General features: G+C 43.3%; 3 protein-coding genes across 3 annotated transcripts; 2 read left to right on the forward strand and 1 right to left on the reverse strand.

The window, feature by feature from the left end:
* Window positions 1-2,944: 2,944 nt before the first annotated feature.
* On the reverse strand, window positions 2,945-7,387 carry LOC120641328 (inositol transporter 1-like). The gene is made up of 6 exons (XM_039917401.1): window positions 6,780-7,387; window positions 5,974-6,044; window positions 5,549-5,884; window positions 4,395-4,502; window positions 4,133-4,318; window positions 2,945-3,970 (listed from the first exon to the last, which is right to left on the reverse strand). Exons 1-6 carry the CDS (start codon window positions 6,922-6,924, stop codon window positions 3,299-3,301), a joined length of 1,518 nt encoding a protein of 505 aa, XP_039773335.1. The 5' UTR covers window positions 6,925-7,387; the 3' UTR covers window positions 2,945-3,298.
* A 5,705-nt stretch (window positions 7,388-13,092) lies between these two features.
* LOC120641329 (probable E3 ubiquitin-protein ligase ARI8) lies at window positions 13,093-21,814 on the forward strand. The gene is made up of 15 exons (XM_039917402.1): window positions 13,093-13,561; window positions 15,533-15,657; window positions 15,995-16,097; window positions 17,287-17,377; window positions 18,271-18,443; window positions 18,787-18,891; window positions 18,960-19,048; window positions 19,529-19,636; window positions 19,721-19,811; window positions 19,915-20,004; window positions 20,240-20,287; window positions 20,480-20,551; window positions 20,638-20,737; window positions 20,820-20,946; window positions 21,118-21,814. The coding sequence occupies exons 1-15, from the start codon at window positions 13,397-13,399 to the stop codon at window positions 21,398-21,400; spliced, it is 1,770 nt and encodes a 589-aa protein (XP_039773336.1). The 5' UTR covers window positions 13,093-13,396; the 3' UTR covers window positions 21,401-21,814.
* A 1,030-nt stretch (window positions 21,815-22,844) lies between these two features.
* LOC120640211 (skin secretory protein xP2-like) lies at window positions 22,845-23,798 on the forward strand. The gene has a single exon (XM_039916070.1). The coding sequence runs from the start codon at window positions 22,845-22,847 to the stop codon at window positions 23,796-23,798; it is 954 nt and encodes a 317-aa protein (XP_039772004.1).
* The last annotated feature ends 864 nt before the right edge of the window (window positions 23,799-24,662 follow it).

Consider the following 24,662-nt stretch of genomic DNA (forward strand, 5'->3'; position numbering starts at 1 on the left):
ATATCTCCCAACCTTCTTGCTCAATCACATCGGTACGATCCTCCAACATATGACAATCCACACAGGGAATGCCATTCATCCATCCCATCTTAATAATCTTTTCTTTAATTTCTCAAATATCCCATCTTTCCCTTTGGTACACACTCACACATTTTTCTTTTGAACAACTCATCGTAATCATTTTTGAAGTGTAGTAGAGTAACCAAGTCTTAAGCATTTCTAGCAGTGATTAATATCTAAATTGAACGAATCATATTTAGAGATTAATCTAGGTCATGAAGGAATAATCATATCAATCAAGGGGTGGCTATCCAAAGGGTTTCAGCAGTAAATCATATGCAAATTTGTAAAACGGGCCGATAGGTTGTGTTTATAAAGCTGGGTCGAAATATGCAATCAAAGGATGAGATTGAACTTGCCGTCTTCAAAGCCTTCCGGGAGGTCCTGATCGAGGTACTGTCCTTCGGGTTCGGGGTCGCGGTACTGGTCCTCGCACACCTGCTCGCGGTACTACTCGTCGACGGGTTCTTCCTCGGTCACTTCGTGATCTACGGCGCACACAAATAAACACACAATAAAGAAAAAGAAATAAAGGCTTTATCGTCGAGCTCGAATCGGAAGAAATTAAGATATGGAGATGGGAGTAATATTTTTTGGTGGTTTTCTAATGGCATGGCTAAAATTATATTAGAAATGGCGTGGTAAAGTTTCGGGGCAAACAGAGGATTTTTGGCGCATGAAATGATAGGCCGAAGAGGGGTTTAGGGGCTAAATAAGGATCCAGGGGCCTATTTGTAATTCTTTCTGGTAGTGACGGGACTTGAATATAATATCTGGAAACATTTGGGTCACCCTTGGGATGGGCAAGGGTCTACTCATAAATATTTTTGTGTAGTGGAGGGACCAATTCTTGAAATGGAATCAGGGAGGGGCTTCTTCGTAAATACGCTGGAAGAGAAAAGGACTTGGTTGGAATTTTTGAAAATATCCGGGCTACTCTTAAAAGGGACAAGGGTCTATTTAGAATTATTTCTTTATAGTGGAAGGGTTATTTCCTAAATAAGAAAAATAGGGAGGGCTTATTTGGAAAAGGGGCTAAAGGGAGGTGGGGCTCTTAAAGAATAGAGGGAAGGGCAGGGGCCTAAAGGCAAATTTGCCTTTCTTCTTCCTCCCGTCGCCAGAAGCAGAGGGAGGGGATGCAGGGGTGGCGGCGCCTGGCCGGCGGCCCTGGGGCACGGCGGCGCCCATGGAGGAGGGGAAATGGGGGAAGGAGCCAAGGGAAATCAATTCCCTACCACGGCTAGGGCGGAGGCGGTCTATGGAGGTGGCTCCACGGCGGACGGCGGTAGGCGGCACTAGCGAGCGTGGCGGCGGCGCTATGGCGCCGAGGAGGGGACTAGCGGCGGCGTACGAGCTAGAGGATGCGGAGGGGGTCCTACCCTTGCCCTCACCTCGGGCGGAGGCGGCCTGAGGCGGCGGCGCCACTGCGATGGGCGGCGGCCGGCGCAAAGGCTCGTGGCGGCGGCGCTGCGAGCTGGGGAGGGAGGCGCGTAGGGGCGGCGGTGGTTGTGGAGGTCGAGGGCACGGTGGAGGCCCTATTTATAGGCCGGGGCGAGGCTAGGAGGAGGGGAGAGCGGTGGCCGGCCGGCGAGCTTCGAGGACGGGCAGTAATGGCGATGGGGGCGGCTCGGTGGCGCGGAGGTGACGGCGTGCAGGCGACGCGATGGGTGGGCGGTGGTGTGTAGCGGGGGAGGCGCGGCCAGGGGAGGAGGGGTGCGGCGCAGGGGCCTCGGCGTGCTGCGCGTGGTGCTCTACAGCTCGCCAATGGAGGGGGGCCGGCGCGGCGGCGCTGAGGCGACAGCTGCGTGGACGCGCGTGCGATGAGGCGGTACTGCGGCGCAAGCGAGACGGGATGGGGCGGCCGCAAGTGGAGGTGGCCGGTGGGGGCGGGGCAGCGCAAGTGGGAGGTGGGGGGCCGACGTCGAGCCCTGCCCGGCGTGCAGCTCGTGGGAGGAAAGGAGAGAGGGAAGGAGGGAGAAAAAGAAAAGAGAAAAAAGGAAAAAGGAAAAAAAGAAAAGAAGAGAGAGAGGGAAAGATGGAGCTGCCGGCGCGATTCGCGGCGGCGGTCGGCCACGCGCTCGCTGCGACGCTGCTGGTCGACGACGTGCACGCGGAACGAGAAAAAGAGAGACGGGACAGGGATTGGTACTAGTGTCGGGACAGCGGATTGTCGGGACATGATTTCGGGAGATTGGGAGTTCGGGCGGAAAAAGATTTTGGAGCACAGCGCTGAAAAAGGTTTTGAAAAATAATATTTTTAGCAGGTGATTTATTTGGGTGAATTTTCGGAATGTTACAAGGATCTAATCCGGATTCACATCGGTGGGCTCGACGTGTCGTCCTCACGTCTTCATAGTTATCATTTTATTTCATTTTATTTCGTTTGGTTCTAATGAAAAATTTTCTCAGGTTAGACTCCCTTCCGCTGCTCTTATTTATTATGTGCACTTTAATTTAAAAAGTCATTTTGTAAATACCTTAATATTATTTACTATTTTTGTAATATTATGTCATACTGGTACCGTCTGCGCTCGCCATCATGCGAGACTTCTGGTGTGTTTCGATCGGCCTGTGGGTTGAAAACAGCATATCAAGTTACACTTAATTAAACTAATGTGCCTGATATGTTCAAATGATGGTGATTACGCTTAATTAAGCGTTTTAACCCTGTCACACCCAACGCGAGAAGCGACAAAAAAAAATGCAGCTATGTTCCGCGTGTCATGGCTCGTTCGCTGCCACCGTCAAAATTCAGAAACTGCACCTCGGCGGCCGCGATAGTCGTCGCGTTGCCGTGCAGGAAACAACCAGTGCTGCCGAGTTGACACCGTCAGAAACAGACTACGATTTGGCCGTACCGTTCAGCAGATTGAACAAGACAACGGAGGAGATTTTTCTCAGTTTCCAAACAATTTGAATTGTCTTCTCTCCGGCACATTCGGCGCCGAAAGCTGTACAAAATATAACCCAAATCTGTGGGTCTACAGGCAATCTTCTGGCACAACCCAACGTAACGGCAAGACCTGATCCTTTTACCGACACTGAACATTTTCCACTATGCACTACGGCCATTACATACAATCAGGCAACAGAACCACAGAGTACAGTTTGGATCTGCATCCAGCTTTCTTACGAACCTTCTTTTAAGCTGGATGCAGGCGATCAAGCGCAACGCAGCCATCTTAAAACTGCCGCCACCGTTGCGGCCATGCTTGATCAATGCTAAAATGTTTATAGCCTACGGCGCAGCACCCAAAAGGCTCTGACAGTTGCCACGGCTTCCCCACGCTCTCTCCTTCCAGAGCTGCTCCACCTGCTCAAAGCTCAGGCCCTTCGTCTCCGGCACGTACAGTGCCACGAAGATGAAGGCCAGCACAGCGATTCCAGCGATGATCAGGAAGGTCACGCCGGTCCCAACCAGCCCCACGATTGAGAGGAACGTCTGCGCCACGATGAGGTTGGAGATCCAGTTGACGGTGGCCGACATGCCCCCGCACATTCCACGGTATGCCTCAGGGTAGATCTCCGAGTTCACAGCCCACGGGACTGGGCCCATGCCTGGAGAGAAGAAGGCGATGTACAGGGCAAGGCCTGCCACCGCGAACCAGCCTAGCACGCCTTGGCAGGTGCCGTTAGCGGCAGCCATGCAGAGGCTGGATGATGACTGCAGTATGAAGGCCATAGCGAGGATGACAAGGGAGATCACGACACCGGACAAGCTTGTAAGAGCCAGGTGGCGGCGGCCACAACGGTCGATAAGGTAGATTCCAACAATGGTCCCAGCAGCATTCATCGCAGCAACAATGAGGGAAAGGAGCAAGGCCAATTTGTTGGAAGTGAAACCAGCCATCTGGACGATCGTGGGGCTGTAATACATGACGGTGTTGATCCCAGTGAATTGTTGGAAGGCCTGCATAGTTTGATGCCTATATTAAAAAAGGTGACATGCAGTTGCCTATCAACAGAATCTGGATGCAGGACTTGTATCCAAATACTAGAATATCTACTTCACTGAAACTGAAAGCAGTATAGTAGATCATGAGTAACAGAGTAAACCAGTGGTTGAACACACCTGAAGACCAGCTCCAGCAAAAAATGCTAGCCTTAATTCCTTTGACTTGAAGATGTCCAAATAGCTTGCAGTATTGTCAGCCTGGAATTCATGCATGGAAGATGAAGCAAGCAGCTCTACCTCTTCTTCCAAACGATCAGAGTCGTAGATCTTCTCCAGGACAGCAATAGCTTGTGCTTTCTCATCCTGTAATGAAAACTAAGATGAGAACAGGATATCACATCAGATGAGACAATGCACAACTGAACCAAAAGGCAATAACCTTCCAGTAAAGCCAACGGGGAGATTCTGGCAGAAAAAGCATCAGCACAAACTGTACAATGGCAGGCACAGCAGCAACTCCAAGCATCCAGCGCCATGTTCCAGGAACCTGTTTCCATGCAGCATGCATATTACTACCACAACATATATTAGTTATACATCGACAGCTTAGCAGTAACTCAAACAGAATTCTTTCAACAAAAGAGCTTACTATATTCAAATTTATTTTCTTTAATACAAACATTACTTACGTAACTACAGTGACAAAATGACATTTCAAGATGCAAAGCAGATGAGTGTCCTAAATCTAGTTGGCCATTGTTATGAATGTTACACATCAACTTCCCAGCACAAACAGAAACCAGGCAATTCCAATGTCTCATCAACTTTCTTTCGCAAAAAGAAAAAGAAAACTCATCAATTTTAATCCTCTGGGTATGTATATATGTAGCAATGCATGAACAAACAGTGGAATAGGCCACGAACATCATTATTGTGCCAAGCTATTGTTTCTGGGCGAGAACAGTAAGGGATGAGAGTTGAGGAGTGTCAAATTGTGTGTATAAAGGAATATAAAGCAATGATGCAGGCATGCAGCTAGTTCAGTTGAACATCCAAAGCAGAGAGATGGAACATTTCACCAACATCAGAGTTGGTACGCACCGAACAGCACCTTGTCGGAAATAATTCCATTGCTGCTGGCAGGGGAAGGCCGACTCTTGTTCAATCACAGTACAGAATGTTACACAATTAACTAGCACCAACAAGGATGTTAACACCATGTAGAAATATGTATATAAAAGAGAACAGATTGGGGTAAACTTGCCGTGCTGAAAAAAATATTCTTGTGAGATGCAGCTTTACTACATGGTTCTTGTGCAAGCACACCACATCAAAGTAGTATCAGTACTTGTAAGGGATATTCAACATTGTCTTTAGTTTCTAACATTATGTACAATGCAAGTCACATTCACTAATCAAGATAGTAAGAGCTTTCGATGCAACTGAAACAAAACATAGTTGCTTTGGCTTGCTGAGCTTAAAGGTTGGGTGCAAGTTCCCCTAATTTCTAGTTGTCTCTAATTGAGACTTGGGCCGAGAACTATTTCAAAGGAATGGCTGAATAGAGAATCCTAATTGGAGATTTAGTATTACCTCAGTAAAGCCGAGATTGATAAGGTAGGAGAAGAATTGGCCACCAGTAATCATGAGTACATTAGTCGACACCAAACCTCCCCTAATTTCTGATGGAGCAGCTTCAGCAATGTATACTGGTGCCGTGACCGATGCCACACCCACGCCTAACCCAACGAGGAGCCTTCCGAGTATTAGAATGTAAGGACCGCCAGCAGCACACATGACAATTGAGCCAAGTGCAAACATCAAATCAGCAAGAAGAGTAGACTTCTTGCGACCATATGCATCATTTATCCAACCACCCCCAGCAGCTCCAAGCATGGCTCCGACTAAGGCCATGCTAACAATAGTTTCCTGAGGAAGAAACCAAACCCAGACACTCAGTATATATATGGGGGAAGTACCATATTATAGCAAGCAGTAATCAGTAAACTACACTGAACCTGTAGGAAGTAATTGTCTCTGATAGCTGGAAATTCATCACGGATATACAAAAGGGCTCCAGATATGACACCTGACAACAGAAAATTCTCAACTACAAGTGCAAAAAATATTATTTTTATCATAGTAGCAAGTTCAAAGCTTTCCAGAATTCCAGGTGTACTTAGAACAACTAGTGCTGCCTAAAAAGCCTAACCCAAAAAAAAATTGCCTCAGCTCCACTACAAAAACACCGTCAAACAGTTTTTGAGTAACAAATGATTTTGAAACGACCTTTGCTGTTAATATGTCCGTTTCAATGTACAATTATATACTCCCTCCGTTCCAAATTATAAGTCATTCCAAGAATCTTGGAGAGTTAAAGTTTTTCAAGTTTAACCAAATTTATATGACAAGATAATAACATTTATGATACCAATTAAGTATCATTAGATTCTTTGTTAGCTATATTTTCATAGTGCACCTATTTGATGTCATAAATCTTTATATTTCTCTCTATAATTTTGGTCAAACTTTGAGATAGTTTGACTCTCCAAGATTCTTGGAATGACTTATAATTTGGAACGGAGGGAGTATGTCAACCATCATGTCTAACTGAGGAAAGAGACTCCAAACCATCAAATTCAATATAAACTAATCTTACAAAAGAACCCTGCTATGTTTTCATATAACGTGGCCCAAATCAAGTCCCGACCCTCACAACCAACGAGAAACTACCATCTCCTACAATGAAAAGATTCCTAACAATAGCCGCTAATGCCATCGATGGCTCAGGCAAAACTTGAAGAGAAGCTCCACCAATTTATACCTGTGTCGTAGCCGAAGAGGAATCCGCCGATCCCTGCGGCGCCCGTGAGCGCGAGCACATAGCGGTTGCTGAAGAAGTTCATGTTCCTCTTCCCCACAGCGTTCAGAAGCCCGGAGCTCCCGGGCATGGACATGTCGATCGTCATCTTCGCTCCGGCCGAATCTCAATGGACCATCAAAAATCCCCCACCCCGAAATCCAACCCCGGGACCTTACCTCACACTCACAGAGGTGAGAGGTCCCGAATCAGGCAGAAACGCCCCCCAAATCCGCTCAAAATCCAATCTTTACCCACGGAGATGCAAGCTACCGCTCGAAAATCAAACCTAGGAGCAGCGGAGCGCTGCAACCCCAGACCGAAACAAGCCAAAAAAATTCTGGAGAAAGGGTGAAATTTCTAGAATCGATCAGGAACGGGGGGGCTGGGGATTCGAGCAAATGGAGTAATGGACCAAGGGTGGATTTTGGGGCGTAGTTGAAGCCAGCGACGCGACGCCCGTCTTAAATAGGGAGGATTTTGTTCATACGGCTGGGTTGGTGTGTGGATATGATCGGAGAGAGAGAAGCTTGTAAGTTTGGAATAGAGAGTACTCTTTGGAATACTATTTGTTTTTGCCTTTGCTCCATCAGCATTTACGGTGGCGGTTTTCCTTTTGTGCCTCCGTGGAAATCGGAAAGAACATCGTCGTCGAGCTTTCACTTCCCCGGTTCTGCTCGTGCTGAGTAAAATCGTCACATTTTTCCCCCGCAAACCGTGTAATAAAAGTAGCACATGAGCGGATGAACCTGCTAAATCCTCATCATCTTCCGGTGCTGGTAGTGGTGGTGAATTAGTATACGACAAAAAAAACAAATTGAACAGCCTTCTTTCATGGAAAGGCACATGGCAATGCAAAATGGCGTGTGTTTGGATCCGCGAAAATCTAGTAGAAAATGTCACATCGGACACTGTAATATATTGTAGTATTTTTCGTTTGTTTGTGATAAATATTGTCCTATTATAGGTTAATTAGGTTCAAAAGATTCGTCTCGCAACATACATCAAAACTGTGTAATTATTATTTTTATTTACCTACTACATTTAGTACTTCATGCATGAGTCATTTGCTATATTTAATGTTTCGATGTGATTTCGATGTGATGAAAAGTTTAGAAAGTTTGGAGGAGATTGGGGAAGTGAACACAGTCATGGACGAATGATCTGATCTCTAGCCGATTCGACGGAACCTGTCGTGGCCACTGGCCAGGGCTGTGTTTAGATGGAGGGAAAAGAGGATGCGAAAAGTCACATCGGACACTGTAGCACTTTTCGTTTGTTTGTGTTAAATATTGTCCTACCATGACCTAACTAGGCTCAAAAGATTCGTCTCGCAACGTACATTAAAACTATGCAGTTAATTTTTTTTATTTAACTACATTTAGTACTCTATGCATGGGTTATTTGTTATATTTAATGTTTCGATGTGATTTTGATGTGATGAAAAGTTAGAATGTTGGGGAGTTTTTGTGGGATCTAAACACACCCCACATGGCCACATCATTCCTGCACGACCCCACATGGCCACATCATTCCTGCACGAAGCATTTGATGGGTGTTCCGTGTTTTGTCGTGCATACGCCCAGAAACTTCTACGCCTGCTAGAAGCTTCCTGGTGGTGCTGGTGCAGGCTCACCGGAACCGAATGAGGAATAACCGAGCAACGGGCGGGCACGCATGGCTGCCAGGCGAAAATGTGCCCCACAAGATGCCGTGGCGCGGCTGGCGCCTCGGGGCCCCGGCCGAGATGGCAATGGCTTGCTGCTGCCATGCCAACCGGCGCGAAGAAGTGATTGAGCCGATCGGCCGACGCCGCTCTCTCACGTGTTCTCTGCTCTTCTTCCTCCGCCGCTTGTCTCGCGTAATCCGGCCGGCTCGCCCGTGCGCCGTCCGGTCGTTCGGGACTAGCACGGTGAGGTGTCACCGTCGGCGACACGACCGGGGCCACCTGCGGACATGCCCTGTTCTCTAGGACTGCCGCCAGTCTGCCACGGTATTTTATTCGGGGCACCGTTTGGTTCGTGAAAGTACGTGAAAAATTACTGTAGCATATTTTGTTGTTACATGACAAATAATATCTAATCATAAACTAATTAGGTTTAAAATATTCATCTCGTGTTAATCAATTAGACTGTGTAATTAGTAATTGTTTTCAACTTTATTTAATGTTTACTTTATTTAATGTTTTATGTATATATTTAAAAATTTGATGTGACAAATACTTTAGAAAATTTTTTGGAAAGTGAACGGGCCTCAGTGGTTGTGATGAAGCTAGGCAGCTATAGCTGGGAAAGAAGTTCTTGGCGGATATGTCGCCACTTGCTCGTCGGTGGGCCTTGCGATGGCGACGTGATCTCGATCTGAGCTCGTGTTGGTTCGGGTACCATTAGTCATCCGATCTGATGTGCTGGACGCTCGAAGCTGAATGCGAGATCGCTAAGGAGGTGTTTGGTTTAGGATTTATTCCGAGTCCCGCGGGATGTTTGGTTTTTAGGATTTACAATTAGCTTATGTGTAATTCTTCTATCGAAACATTTGATATGACAGATTTATTTTAAGCTCCTGAAAACCAAACACCCCTACGAACACAACTTCTTTTCACCCGAGCAATGGATTTGGCACATGGATTTTTCCCATACACCTGTAGTCGCATGATCGAGTCTGTTCACTATACAGGATCCCCTCGGAAATCAGCAGAATTTGGTTTGATGAATACCTCTCCCAAACACTCCCTGAGATTATGTCCACAGGCTACAGCTAACCGAGGTTACATCTTGCATATCGAAATGTCTTTCGAAAAAAAAACATCTTGCATATTGAAATGCAAGGATTTTTTCCAATTTATTTCTCCTTATAAGTTGCTCTATTGATCATTTCTATCTGCACAGGAAAAGTGGAGAAGAGGTCTTTCGTGGGCCTGCTACTATGTTGGGTACATTAGGCCCAAATCTTGTTGAAAGAGTTTGGCTAAGAGACATGCGACAGCCACCCTTGCTTGCAGAGGCGGAGCCAGAAATTTGTTTTTTTCATTATTAGAAGGGGCTAATCATACTAATTTATATAAAAATTTAATCAAAATTTAAATATTCAATGTAAATTTGGGAACCATAGGGGGGCCAGGCCCCTACCCGCCCCCTGTCTCCGCCCCTGCTTGCTTGGCTCTCAAAACATAAAAAACAGGCATCTCCACGAGATTAGCTAAAATATTTTTAAAACTAAATTTAGTTATAAATATAGAGAAAACATTTTCAACAAATTTTGTAAACGACTCTTTAAATTTAGCTCTCCATCCCACCTCGTTCACTTTCTACTTTAAATATCCTATCTCAGTAGCCATCGAGTCTAGTTTTACAGATTCTATTAGAATACTCTATTATTTTCTCGTCAAAACTATTTTAGAGAGTGGATAAATCAGTTAATTTGGTTAGTTTTTTTTACTAATCTCTTGGAGACGCTTAGCTCTACCCAGAGGAACTTGTTCGTTCTACTTCTTTTTTAAAAAAAAACAATTGTTCGTTCTTTCTTCATTTTGATCCCATTACATCATAATCTCAAATATTTCCTGTGAAGGCATGCTCCAATTTTTTAACTTTACACCCCAGAACTATTTGGCCCATGTTCCAGACAATTCGGAGTTTCTCTTCTACTCCCTCCGTTTCAAATTATAGGTCGTTTGACATTGTTTACCAAGTTTGACCATTCGTCTTATTAAAAAATTATGCAAAATATCTTTTTTTTTTGTTGTGAGTTGCTTTAGCAATACAAGATCTTCAAAAAAGACTTGAATTTGGCAATGTTTACATAAATTTATTGAATAACACGAGTAATCAAGGGTAAAAAATCAAATGACCTATAATTTGAAACGGAGGTAGCACGATTTTTTGAGCTAAGGTTCTAGCTACTAAGCTTGACGTGATGACACATACAAAACTTAGCTTTTACTAAGCTAACATATTTTTATCGATACATAAATTATAGAAAAAACACTTCAGATATCTGTTTTTAGTTTTGTTGAGTTCAGCCTATATCGCCTCGATGCACTAAGCACAACCATATTTTGTTTACTCCACTCTCCAATTTAATATCTATTTGAATCCATCCATAATTCCACATTATCTAATCGAGCTCTGAGCTCTATCTAATTCAAACATGTTAATTTTTGGTCTAACCTTTACAATTGCATGAGCTATTTCTCCTTAGCTTTTAGCAGCTTTGTTCATTGGATTTTAAAAGCTCTAGCTTACTCAAAGCAGACCATCTTATGTTTCACCCCCTTACAATCCAGCTTTTATAATCTCATAAATTGCAACCCAGACACTCGTAACGCACACAGACTCATCTATATGAACATAGATACGCAAATACTACTCTTATGAGTTGTTGACACCGTTTTTTGACATGTGTTAAGGATGATGGTGTTGTGAAGAAGAAGCTACCGATTTGAAAGAAACCAAAAACAAGCACAGTACCAGGGTCTGGCCGATGGGGTTACAACCGACGGGCCATAAGAATATTCCATGAAGATGCTGATCCGTGCGGTTTCGTAATTGGCCGATGGAAGTTGCCGATAAATCAGAAGAAAGGAAAAGATTTGATTCGACTGGGATTATGATGATTTGGTTGTAATTTTTAGATAGTTTATTTTAGGGAGTCTTTACTTTTTAGTCAAGTAATCTGTTTGTCGTAATCGGCTACGACTTGTTAGCGTAGGCTATATATATCAGTTGTACGGGACCTGAAAAAGTTGATACACATTCAATACAACAACTCTTTATAATTTCTTTGTAATTTACTTTTCTGTCGGCGACGTCGCTATTTTGTTTTTTGGTGAGTTCTTTTAAGTCGATCAAGGACGTCTCACATTCAAGCGACTTGATTTGCTGGTGAGTTTTCGTTTTACCGAGTAAATTTGAGCTTTAGCTACCGGGCGTATCGCTGTGGCTTCGAATTGAATGCTGAATTAGGCCAGGAAATAACGACTTTTTTCGATAGCATTCAGACTAATAATCCGGATCCGGAAATCTATTCAAAAGTTATCGAATTTATCTAGGCTTTGATCTCGGGCGCATTGCTGTTTTCTCATATAGATTTATTCACAATTTATCCATGGCGGCTAGATTTATGGGTTTTTTCTATGTTTTTTTACCATTATCACCATCTGCTTAGAAACATATTAGATCGGCTACAGAATTTATAATAATATCTTGTTATCATAAAGGCCGATTTAGATCTGTTTCAAGCGTTATCAAACAAACATCATCTGAGTTACACATTCATAGCTTAGATTTTGTTTCATACGCGCAATCGGCTAGTTTAAGCTGATTTTGTTGTTTTCTGCATCGGCCGAATCTGCCGACGCGTTTGTTTACTCCGCGCTTGTATTCAATATTCTTTTGTCGTTTTCCTTATCGGGAGAGCCTGCTGTTACGTTGATGTGAGAGATATTCGGAATCCCAGCTGATACGCTCTCGAAATTAATTATTATTTATCATTTATCAATCGCAGGTTAAATTGACTGGCACGTTTGGTTGACTTTCCGGAACTTGGTGAACACTTGCCCTCAGATTCTAGTGTGTTGATTTTTACGTCAACATGAGTATCTTCGAATACTGGTCCAGCAAATCTTCGAGATCGACAAAGTCACCAGAGTACCTCGCTACCACTAAAAGTATAGTATCATTAAATCCTAGAGTATTCGCTCTTTTGGGGAGTTGAACCCAAAATCTGAGATGCTATCGAGGCTCAAGTAATCACCGAGCTGCGTGTCTTTTCGCATAAAATTCTTCCTAGGGTACATTCAAAATGAAGTTTCATTATGATATGTTTATTGTTTATTTTACCCTCCAGACGAATGATGAATATTAATCAGAAATATTTTTAGCTAAGATTATAACATTGTCCGATTTATTTTTATCTATATTACTATGTGGGTGTACCATTTGCATGCACTACTAATTTTATTTGAAGATATCAAATAGTAAGAGTTATTGTAATAACTATACCATTAATATCTCTATTGTACAACGTTTTTTTGGATGCTGTAAACAAGTGAGACAAACGGAAAGAATGATGCTGAGGATCACAGAGAACAAATGAACAATGCACGAATATAGCAACTTAGTAGAAAGCTACTTTTATGAAACGAAGCCATAAACTAGTGAAATAAAACGTATCCTAAGACAGCTAAAAACACGGGAAAAGCTGGAAGATAATAAGAGACAGGAAAGGGGGAACGGAGAGAGAGAAACCAGACGCGACTAAAAACAAGGAGAGAGAGAGAGAAAAAAAAGGTGCAAGAAAAAGAGAGGAAAGCTCTCATTCCCAGCTTCCTCTGCAACCGAGAGCGAGCGAGCGAATCCAACCGAGCCCACCCATCCATTTCTCCCTTCCTCCCCATTCCCCTATTCCAATCCTTCCTCCGCACGCCGAGCCCTCCCCCTCCGCTTCCCTAATCCGCGCGGGCGCCTCGCCACCCTACCCCGATTGCTACCTCCTCGTGGTGGGCGCCGCTCCGATCCGCCCGATCCGCGCTGCTCCTGGGGCTCCGGCGCGCGGCGGCGAGCGGCGGGGGCGGCGCAGGGATGGACTCCGAGGACGACATGCACGACGCGAACGACTCTGCCGACGATGACTTCTACAGCGGCGGGGAGGCCGGGCTCCCCGGCAGCGACGACGGGGACGGCGACTACGACTTCGCCGACCACGACTCCGACGACTCTGGGGAGCTCCTCTCCCACCGGCAGCAGGTGATCTCGGGCTCCCGGCCGCGGGGTGGCGCGTGGCGTGCGTGGGTGCGGATCTGCCTCCATGCGAAAAAAATGTGGGAATTGATGGGTCGTGAATCTAGGCGGTGGTTGATGAGACGACTGTTTAGGCGTTGCACGTGTAGGACATTGCCTTCGTACTTTAGTAGCGTAGACCGGGACGTGACGCACTGGCTCAGAGTAAGTGACCTCTGCATAGGCTGTTACCCCTATACGAATGCACAGTGGTGATGCAAAGCCAGAGCCTGGGTAATCAATAGCACTTATACGTAGCGAGTGATGCCATTTGGTGCATAAAATACATGTCAGGCACTAGGTAGACACATTGTGTTGGACAATTAAATACTTTCAACCAAAATTATGTACACCAAGTGGTGCTAGTGTAGAATATTTGTGATTACGCATAAGCGATGGAAATTTGGAGGTTTAGTAATGCTAAGCTTTATCCGCTTATTGGATGTCAAATCAAATAGAGTATATGAGCTGCAAATGGCATGCAATCTGTGACAAATTTTGAACTTTTGATGTCCTACAAACAACCAAGAGAAAAAAATTTACTGTGCTTCTATGTCCAAATTCGTTGAAGTATTCAGGACTTAGAACTGGAGAATGCAAAACAGTTTAGTAAACTGCTGTACCAGAAGAGCAGAATTGGTGCAGTTCCATGTAGTTCTGAAGAAAAATTTTGATTAGCAGACAAAGTTGATGATGGCACTGTAAATCTTACTTTATCTATTTCTTTATTTTCCACTTTATTCTGGCTTTGCATCTTGTTCTGCCAAATGTACAGCAAGCATTTCGGAGACGAGTGCCCCCCTTAATTTTCCATATTTGATTTCTGGATCCAAATCGTAGTCCTATACCTGTGTCTGTGTCTGAGTATAATTCTTGTGTCAAAAAACAACTTGCGAAAGCGGATATGAAACTGTTAGATTGCGACACCCTTATCCGTGTCAACATAGCCCTGGTCCAATATCCTAGTTCTGTACAACTTTGAGTTTGATGATGTTCATCTATGGTATTTATTGTGTTTATGTACATGTATGTTTCAGTATCCTTGTGTCTGTTTATTTTGTGGCTTGTTTCGAATTTCATTTACAGCTTTTTTTTGTGAAAATGGAAATTGTTTCCGAATTTCATTTACAAGCTGGCTACAGATAACCAGAAAACTACAGGATTATTTTATGGTTGTTTGACATTGATATTGAACTACTGTAGTAATTGCTTGTCAGTTACGATTTTTTTGTGTTAGAATGTTCGCAAATCATATAGCCTTGAAGACTTTTTAGCACTGAGAGAAAGTTGACTAGCGTTGCTTCTACTTGTTTTCGCATCTCCTTTCCAACATCCCTGTTCCCTACCAGTTTGTATTGACTTGGGGATGCTTCGGGAATAAAGGAAATTAATTTGATATGCTGCTATTCATTATTCAAATCTACTTATGTTTTATGCTTCTGCCTTGGCGATCATGTAACACATTGAAATAACAAATATATATTGTAGAAGAAAAATTGACTATTAAGCATGTTTCAGTATAGGGATTTTTTATAGAAGCTAGCAGTCCAAAACGATAAATATATCTTCTTAGGGAAGCTACTGCCAGGCTGAACTTGAACTATATGTAAGGCAAATCAAGCACTTCAAGGAAGTCTTGAAGTGATTTGAGCATGACACTGGTAAAAAAATACATTGTTTTGCCAGCCTTGTAACAATGTGGACATCAATGTGACTCGTGTTAGATTTTTCTGGTAAATGGTAAGCATATTGATTTGATTTGTCTAACCACAATTTGTTGCTAAGAATTTCATTAGATTATTTTAAAGTTAACATTTGATTCTCTTTGTGATAGCACGCTGATCTCTTTGCTAAAAACTTATGCTAGATCACTTGATCATTTTTTATCATTCGGTGTTAGGTGTTCCTCATTGCAGTCATTTATTTTTGTGCCTCCAGCAAAATTACAGCATACTCAGTGAAGTTGATATCAAGCAGCGCCAAGAAGATGACATAAATAGGGTTTCAACTGTTCTTTCAATTTCTAAGTCAGAAGCATGTGTTCTTCTTCGCAACTATAACTGGTATAGTCCTCGCGCACCATAAGATTGAAACTTACACTTTAAGATTGCTCCTTCTTCTAGTTCCTTGCAAAATCTTTCCATATGATGGGCTATTAAGGTTCAAGCTGTTGTATGTGAAGAGCTGTGATTGTCTACAGCTTATGCTATAGGCTCGTGTTTGTTCACTTAAGGATTAATCAATACTGCTTTATCCTGTTTATAGTGCACTTAAGTTTTATAGAATCAATTACCACTTGCAGATGTGCTTCTTTGTTGTTTTTTTCAATATGGATTCAGAGCACAAGGTGCCGTTTTGCGTGTTGTTCTTTTAGCGACCTGATTCTAGTTCACCCTACAGGAGTGTTAGTAAGGTGCATGACGAATGGTTCGCCGATGAAGAGCGTGTTCGTAAGATTGTTGGCTTACCAGAGAAGCACATGGAACTGCCAAATGACAGAGAAGTATGCCCATGTCTCACTAATTTCAATTGTTCTAGTTGGCTATGCACACTTTCTCTCTCTGAATAATATAATAGTTCTTGGTTGTTGCTATTGTTACTGTTGATCTTGTTGCAAGTATGCATGTTTCATGTTGAATTAAATGCTTGAGCCATGAATGTGTTTGTGCGTGGCTTAAGAGTAGGTCCAGGGCTTATGTGCTGGAGCACATTAGGAGGCAGTTGGTAGCTTTCCAATGCATTAGTTTAGGTGCTAAACTAGTTGTGATCCTGTCCTTGTGGCTAGTGGCGCAGGGCTTGTTTGCTTATGACTCATGAGTCTTTGTGCTTATTTCCATACCAGCTTGTGCAATCACTTTGAGTCAAGCTGCTCACTTTTAGTTAAGCTGTTTGTGTATTTATGTGCTTCATCTTCATAGAGCTAGTAGTACAAAGGAACAGAGATTCACTTGGTGTAATCCCATTTGTAGCTCGTGTTGTGTGTTTATTCATGTGTTTGTTTTGTACACAGGAAAGCATTGAGTATTGAGAGCACTCAAGAAAACAGCTGTTGAAATCTTTTTTGTTTTGCTTTTGAGCTATGACATGTAGCTCAACTTTTGGCTCTTATCATATTTCTGTTTTAGAGGTAGATCAAATTCTCACTAGAGATGAAGTCTTGGAAATAAAGTCCTCCTAATTTGAAACTTTGTAATCCTAGCACTAAAAGTAAAAGCTGTGGAGGTCTGGTGGAGATCGATACTCCATCATTATATCCCAACTTTTTACAATTTCTTTCTATAGGACTATATGGGCACTCCTACTTGTACTGAGTATTAGCTGACAGAAAAAATGTATCTGAGTGTACATAAAGCGCATAAAATAGGAAAAGATACATTGTAGCCACTCATATTTTTCAATTTGTACTTCTACTGTTATGTGTAATAATTATATTTAGCAATTATTTATGTCAATAATGAACAATCATATAACTATCTGTCCAATTGTTTGGGGAAACAGTTGGCACTATACTAATATGTTGCAGGTTCTCAATGCACATGCGTCAGCACACAATTTCACATGTACCATACATTTTGAGAATGTGTGCTGGTCATTACTTGCCTATTCCCACTCAATTCCACCGAAACTTGGTTGTGACACTCAACACTCTTGAATGATGTTGAACTCCTTAAATTTTATTCTTATCATAACAGGTGATATGTGGAATATGTTTTGAAAGTTGCCCTCGTGGCATGATGAGTGCTGCTGTATGTGGTCATCCTTTCTGCAGTACATGTTGGAGAGGTTTGTCAATTTGGGACTAAATATTTGTTTGTATATGTTGAATTCCTGTTCACGTGAAATGAAGTTCACTTCATATCATATCAAACCATTGGTCGATGGCAATTGCTGTGATTGGTGATAGTTGTTGCTGTGATTAAATATGGTATCATTATACCATATTTAGTGATTATATATCTTTTGTCCTGCTACTAATAGTTGTTGCTGGCATTACCATTTCTGCATCACTTAGCAAATGCCCTTAGGACTGATGTCAGGTTGCCTATAAAGTTTGTGAAATCTGGGAGCAGTTTAATTTTAAGTGATCATCTTCAGTTACATATTTTGTTTTACCATTCAAAGTTACCACCGGTTGTTTTAACAAAATTTGCCGAGATCACTAGGATCCAGTACTTAAACGTCGCCAATGACATGGGTTTTCAGTCTAGGTGAAAGGCTAATTCATCGCAGTCTGACCTCAATGTGAGGTTTATTTCATTTGTTCCTTAGCATGATGCAATTTACCCTTACCTTCCCATACTGCATTTGGATATAATATATTTGGAAAATAGATTACTCGAGTAGATATACATATGATAAACTTTCTAGGACAGAGGAAGTTTGCTGCTTTGGATCCAACAACAGCAACAAAGCTATCTTGTCCCAAACAAGTTGAGCTAGGCTAGAGATGAACCCAACAAGAGCCCCTAAAATAGAGTGTTTTAATAATACTAGTAGACTTTGCATGCATCAATTTATATAAAGTGTCAGTATGGTGGGCTAGTGGCATATCTCTTTTTTAGGGCACTTTTGTGTTGTTGTTCTGACATTTCATGAAATCAATTTCGTATGAAGAACTCTACCTTTAATTTTTTTTACTAGAACTAGGCCATCAATTAACATTTTGCTATTGACAGGTTACATTAGCACTGCTATAAATGATGGTCCAGGGTGTTTGATGTTGAGGTGTCCTGATCCATCCTGTGCTGCTGCTGTTGGACAAGATATGATAAATGCACTGGCTGATGATGAGGATAAGGAAAAGTATGGGAGATATCTTCGCAGATCTTACATTGAAGATAACAGAAAGGTAAGTTAATATAATTTGGTGTGGAGATGTTGGTATCTACCATACTACCATGAACAATAAAAGGCTGTGCAGCTGATATTTGAATTCACTCATTTCTGTTGAAGATCTATTTTTTGAGGTTGTAAATAAACATGTTTTTTTTCGTGTTCTCCTTTTCCAAAAGAATGAAGCCAGCATTTCCCATGCATTTCAAAGTGTGCACTGTAGACTATGTCAATTACTTAAAAATGATGTTGCTTGGTAGTTGGTATACAACTATCTTTGACTGCCATATCTAGTCAACACTTAACTTGACACCTCTCATACCTTAAACTCATGCTGATTAAAGTACTGTGTGGAACAGACAAAATGGTGTCCTGCTCCTGGATGTGAATATGCAGTGGAATTCGTCATGGGCAGTGGCAGCTATGATGTCAATTGTAATTGTTCATATGGATTTTGTTGGAATGTGAGTACTTGACTGATTTGTTTACTTGTATTGTAATCAGTAGGCCTTAAAGATTGTTTTTTTTGCAGTGCACTGAGGAAGCTCATCGTCCAGTAGACTGTGCAACTGTTTCAAAGTGGATCCTCAAGAACAGTGCTGAATCAGAGAATATGAACTGGTATAGCAGGCACAAAGTACATTATGCTGATGTTTTAGTTATTCCCCTATCCCCTATCGGAACTAAAATTTTCTCGATGACTTGCCCTGGCAATAATCCCCTCTTGCTCGCTCACCCACAGCCAAATAAAACAGGTGTTGCTCCAAAGTGAGCCCATGTACAGACAGCTGAGCTCTGTACAATATTTGACCCAGCATGTCATTGCATTGCAGACTTCGGCTTCTTTGACTATTTAAAAAAAGTGATGCACTACATCAAGGTGTTCAGTGGTCCATGCATACAAAATGTAGCTTAGTTGATGTCATTTTAGTGGCATAATGATGTTCGAAAATCACCAGTCCACCATTTTCTGAAGTTATAAAAAAAAATGGCTGTGTGATGTTTCTTAAGATGGTTTCTTTTCTGTTAACCTTAGGTATATCAACTTATCAAGTGTGAACCATGTTGTTGACTTGCAAACTGTTTATTTATGATTTTCAGGATACTGGCTAATTCAAAGCCTTGTTCTAAATGCAAGCGACCTATTGAAAAAAATCAGGGATGCATGCACATCACATGCACTCCTCCATGCAAATTTGAGTTCTGCTGGTATGCAATTTTTCTTCTTCATATTATACATTCTATCTTCTTACCACATACAAATAAAAAAATGATTTTCCTATCATTATACAGGCTGTGTCTTGGTCCATGGTCGGAGCATGGAGAGAGAACTGGTGGATTTTATGCTTGTAACCGCTACGAGTCGGCAAGGCAAGAAGGAGCGGTAGGGATTCTGAGCTTCTGATCTAAGATGTCATCTTGATCAGCAAATTCTAGGTCATCTCCTAAATTTTCTCAGACCTTTTGTTTTTTTCTTGTGGCTACAGTATGATGAATCTGAAAGGAGAAGAGAAATGGCCAAGAACTCCCTTGAGAGATATACACATTATTATGAACGATGGGCAGCCAATCAATCTGTAAGTCGTTGAGAGTGAAAGAAATGACATGAACAAATGTTAGATCTCACATTAGCATGGAGTTCAGGCCAACAATTAATGCATGTAGATGTCTGTTGACATATTGGTTCTTGTATGCATAAACCCTTACAGATAAAAAAATACTATTGGTTGACACTGCACTATTCATATGACTTCTTAGTAATAGAACACCTTTTCTAGTTACTTTAAAATATACTCTTCTCTAATGGTGCAGTCAAGGCAAAAAGCGTTGGGAGATCTTCAAAGTCTGCAGAATGACAAGGTATATGATGCATATATGACACATTCTTTTTCATCATTTTTTTATTCCCTATTCACATGAAGTCGATGAAGGCATGTAGGGTTTGGATATAATAAATGTCATGCATCTCTTTTTCACTACCTTAAAAAATAAAGCTACCTCTGTTCACCAATCCAAAATTTCTAACACAGACTTGTCCAAATCTTTCGTCAGCTTGAAAAGTTGAGTGACATACAAAGCCAACCTGAGTCACAGCTGAAGTTCATCATAGAGGCATGGTTACAGGTATTACTTCATTACTGCCTAGCCTAGTTTAGTTTCATCACAAGTCTTTGTTGCTCTCGCATGACTGCTTTGATTTCAATGTTCAGATTGTCGAATGTAGAAGGGTATTGAAGTGGACTTATGCCTATGGATTTTACCTGCCAGAGCATGAGCATGCCAAAAGACAGTTCTTTGAATATCTGCAAGGTTTTCAGCTTAGCTTTCCATAAATAAACATGTTTAGACTGCTGTCACTAAACTGATTTATTCTTGGTTTCTGTTTATTTAGGCGAGGCAGAATCCGGTTTGGAGCGGTTGCATCAATGTACAGAGAAAGAACTTCAAGTATACCTTGAAGCCGAATCTCCCTCAAAAGATTTCAATGATTTCCGTACAAAGCTAGCTGGATTAACTAGGTATATATCACTTCTTTTTATGCCATCTATGCTTGCTCTGATGACATGAAGAAAACGTCATTTTCTTTGCTGCTGCTTTTTTCCTTGAGGACTTGGTCACTACCAACTCTGAACAAACGACCGCTTAGTTTGTTGATATAAATGTATTTGACATCTTCTTTTGTTTTACAGTGTGACTCGCAATTATTTTGAAAATCTTGTCCGGGCTTTGGAAACTGGATTAAATGATGTGGGTCCTTCCACTAGCCATGGCACATGCAGCAGAAGTGCAACTTCCAAGAGTCTTGGTGGTAAAAGTAAGAGTGGCAAGAACAGGGCATCAAGCACCAGCTCCAAATCTGGTGGCTCAAACAGAGGTTTGGATGACAGCAACATTTGGATATGCGATCAGTGCACATTTGCAAACCCTAAATCAGCCAGAGCCTGCCAGGCCTGTGATCGCCAACATCGATAGCGCTAGTCAGTGCTCATTTGAGTTTTGGACTATTCATTTGCAAACCCTCAGGTGTTACTCCGTGATGCGCAATATACATGAAATTTAAGAGTTAACCTATATCTGGGGCTAGCGAGGAGGTATCAGTAGGAGGATTGCGGACACAGTTAAGAAAGTAGATTTTCGTGTATCCTCTATTGTTTGTCGTCTGACAGCACCCGTGAAGCCTCAAGCCCTCAACTCATCATCCAGATCGATTTGTATATATAAGTATAATATTTGTAACAATGTTTTGTTTTGTGGAAGTGGAGGGGGCCCAGGAGGTGCCCGCCGCCAAATGAGCTGAATTGTGTAGTGCTGTTGTAATGTAATAATGCTCTGACCAATTTAAAAGAAATTTAGTCTTGTTAAGAGGGGACAATTGTCTCTGGCTCATGATTTCTCCCTCCATTCTCATTTGATATCTATATTATAAAAATATTCATAAATGATAGTTATATTTGCTATTGACATGGATTGTGGTAATAAATAGCACTAGTAACAAAGAGTGTCCAGTTAAAATATTAGAGGACTAACAAAAAGAGTCTGTTACATTTATTATATGACAAATAAGATTATTTTCTTGATCTTTGTGTTAAAGTGAAATATAGCTATCAAATCAGAATCAGAATGGAGGAAGTAGTAAGCTGTGACAGTTTCCTGTTGTTACGAGTCTGCTCTTCCACCGAGGAACACGGGGACCAGTGTATTTGGCTGCCCACGCTCAGGCAACAATCCATATTCACAGCAAATCCTTAATATATATATCTTATGTTTTTAAGTAAGCCAAAGAAATATTAACCGTGCTTTAATTTAGGTCCCGGGAGGGCTTCGGGTCCTTGCAAAAAAGAGCACAGCTGGAGCTGTTTTTTTTCCGTCTACTCCAGTTTCTCGCAAATAAAATCGGTTTCGCGGCTCTTACGATCTATAGGACAGAGCTGCTCCACCTCTAGAGTGTTCGGTAGAACTCCAGCAGGAGCCGCTGAGGAAGTCAGAGCTGAAGCCCTATCAAAGAGACCCTCAATTGTGAATCTATGATCATCAGCGTCTTGTTTGGTGAGCAGTAATCAAAAGAATCCCGTAAAATCCAGTACTTGAAAGGATTGCCATAAACCTCGCGATCTCGTATTTGGAAACTAATTGCGTGATGCCTAAATCGCTATGCCCGTGTTAAGAATGGAGAGAATGCCTTGATTGATTCTGCAAGCGGCCGAATCGATCGGATCCTCACTTGCCCTCAGCGCCCAGACGATGATCAAAACTTGCCGTGATTAAACCTGGCGCAAGCTGTTTCCTCCCCAGAAGTGCATAAAAAACTTTCCAAACCATGCGGCGGTCAAACCTCTGGGTTCGCTGCTCTTATATATGCGCGCTCGCCCACGGCTCCAACACACCAAGGCGCCGGCGTTCCCTCTAGCCTCTCACCATGGCCACGCCGATCGCGTCGATGGCAATGCTGTTCCTGCTCGCGGCGTCCGCTGCCCACGCAGCCCAGCACGCGCCGGCCTACGCCCCTGCCCTCGCCCCTCGCCACCACCCCCACCACCGACATGCTGCGGCGCCGAGCCCTCATCACGCCCTGGCACCGGCGGCGGGGCCCGCGCAGCTGCCAAGGACTCCCACCCCCAGCCCCAAAGGTGCCGGCCACATACCAACGCCAGGTCCTTACAGCGGTGACACCGCAGCACCGGCGCCGGTCCACGGGCGGCATCATCCTCACCCTCGCCACCGCGCTGCAGCGCCCGCTCCTCTTCTTGGCAGCCAGCCGGCGAGCGCCCCGAGCCAGTACGACCATGGCGGACACGACGCTCCAGCGCTGGCTCCGGTTCACGGCACCCAGCCGGCCAGCGCTCCGAGTCCGCATCACCATGGTGGCCACGACGCCCCAGCGCCGGCGCCGGTTCACGCCAACCGTCCGGCCGGCGCGTCGACTCCGTACCACCATGGTCGCCACAACGCTCCCGCGCCGGCGCCGGTTCATGCCAACCAGCCGACCGGCGCGCCGACTCCGTACAACCATGTCGGCTACGGGGCTCCTGCGCCGGCGCCGGTCGTCCATGCCAAACAGCCGGTCAGCTCTCCTGCTCCAAGCCCGCAGCTCCATGGTTCGGCTCAGGCGATAGTCGCGCCAGCTCCGCATCACGAGGAAGCAACAGCGACAGCGCCGGCTCCGGTCCCGGCCCCGGCCCCGGCTCGCGTCGGCGAAGAGGCTCCCCCACCGAGCGATCTCGCGCGTCCGCCGTCTTCTGATTACTACCCCTCGTCCGCCCCCGCCCCGGCGCCGGGAATTTCTGCTGCCTCCGTCGCCGTCGCCGGCGGATCATCGGGGCTGCTCGGAGCGATCGCCCTCTACTTGTGCGCGGCCGTGCTTATTCTTTAGAACAGTTAGGATAGTCTGTCAGCGATGTAATAAGTTGTTGTGCATCAGATATCCTGTCACAGCAACGGAAAGCTCTAGCAGACTAGGATGCATTGTGGAGAACACATTTTGATTATTCTATACCAGAGAGAGTAATTTCTATATGCTCAATATTCATGTTTTTGAATGAAGAAAATATAGAAAATACGCATGATATACACAAACTATGTTGATTGAAGGAATACTGAAAGAAAAAAAAAATCCGTGGGGATGACTTGGTATCCGATGAGCACTGGCAACAAATGGCTTCCTCACGTTGTTAAGTTGTGTTTGGCAGACCTTAGTCCTTCCATCGATGATAACTCATTGCGACCAAACAACTACGGTGGTGGCGATAATATGCTCCACACCGATTAGATGAAGACGGCGATGATGTTTCACTTCTAATTTTTTTGTAGTGTCAAATTAGTAGGAAGGAGAAATGTGCAATGATGCATCAAACCGACGACGGATGGAATGCTCCGCCTATGGTCTGCGAGGCATGGTTTGGCCGTGTTCTTCCCATAGTTTATTTGTTTTGTTCTAGTGTATTGAGTTTCATATTGTGTACGTAGTTGGGTAGGGGTGTCAATGGGTGACCCTTAGGTATACCCCAACCCTTTTAGTTTAAAATTTTGTACTATTTTTTCAAAATGAACAGGTTATCCATTTGCACTCCTATATTTGAGTATTTATGTGTGTGTAGCCACTGTTTATACTTTCTTCGTCCTTCCTCAATCCGCTAAGAGAATTCAATTGGTACTAATTACTATTGCACACATATAGGTGAACTCTTGCTGGATCTTGTATTTTTTTAGAAAAGGAATGCTGTGTAATCCGCTTTGG

Source organism: Panicum virgatum, chromosome 7K (assembly GCF_016808335.1).
Source record: "Panicum virgatum strain AP13 chromosome 7K, P.virgatum_v5, whole genome shotgun sequence".
NCBI classification, from domain to species: domain Eukaryota; kingdom Viridiplantae; phylum Streptophyta; class Magnoliopsida; order Poales; family Poaceae; genus Panicum; species Panicum virgatum.

Bases quoted from the DNA above. Each gene is read 5' to 3' on its own strand.
- LOC120640211 (XM_039916070.1), top strand. From the start codon at position 22,845: ATGGCCACGCCGATCGCGTCGATGGCAATGCTGTTCCTGCTCGCGGCG.
- LOC120641328 (XM_039917401.1), bottom strand. From the start codon at position 6,924: ATGACGATCGACATGTCCATGCCCGGGAGCTCCGGGCTTCTGAACGCT. The intron at 6,045-6,779 runs GTATAAATTGGT...TTCTGTTGTCAG, and splicing joins CCTCTTCGGCTACGACACAG to GTGTCATATCTGGAGCCCTT. The intron at 4,503-5,548 runs GTAATACTAAAT...GCATGGAAACAG, and splicing joins TCAATCTCGGCTTTACTGAG to GTTCCTGGAACATGGCGCTG.
- LOC120641329 (XM_039917402.1), top strand. From the start codon at position 13,397: ATGGACTCCGAGGACGACATGCACGACGCGAACGACTCTGCCGACGAT. The intron at 20,005-20,239 runs GTAAGTCGTTGA...CTAATGGTGCAG, and splicing joins GATGGGCAGCCAATCAATCT to TCAAGGCAAAAAGCGTTGGG. The intron at 20,288-20,479 runs GTATATGATGCA...ATCTTTCGTCAG, and splicing joins AAAGTCTGCAGAATGACAAG to CTTGAAAAGTTGAGTGACAT.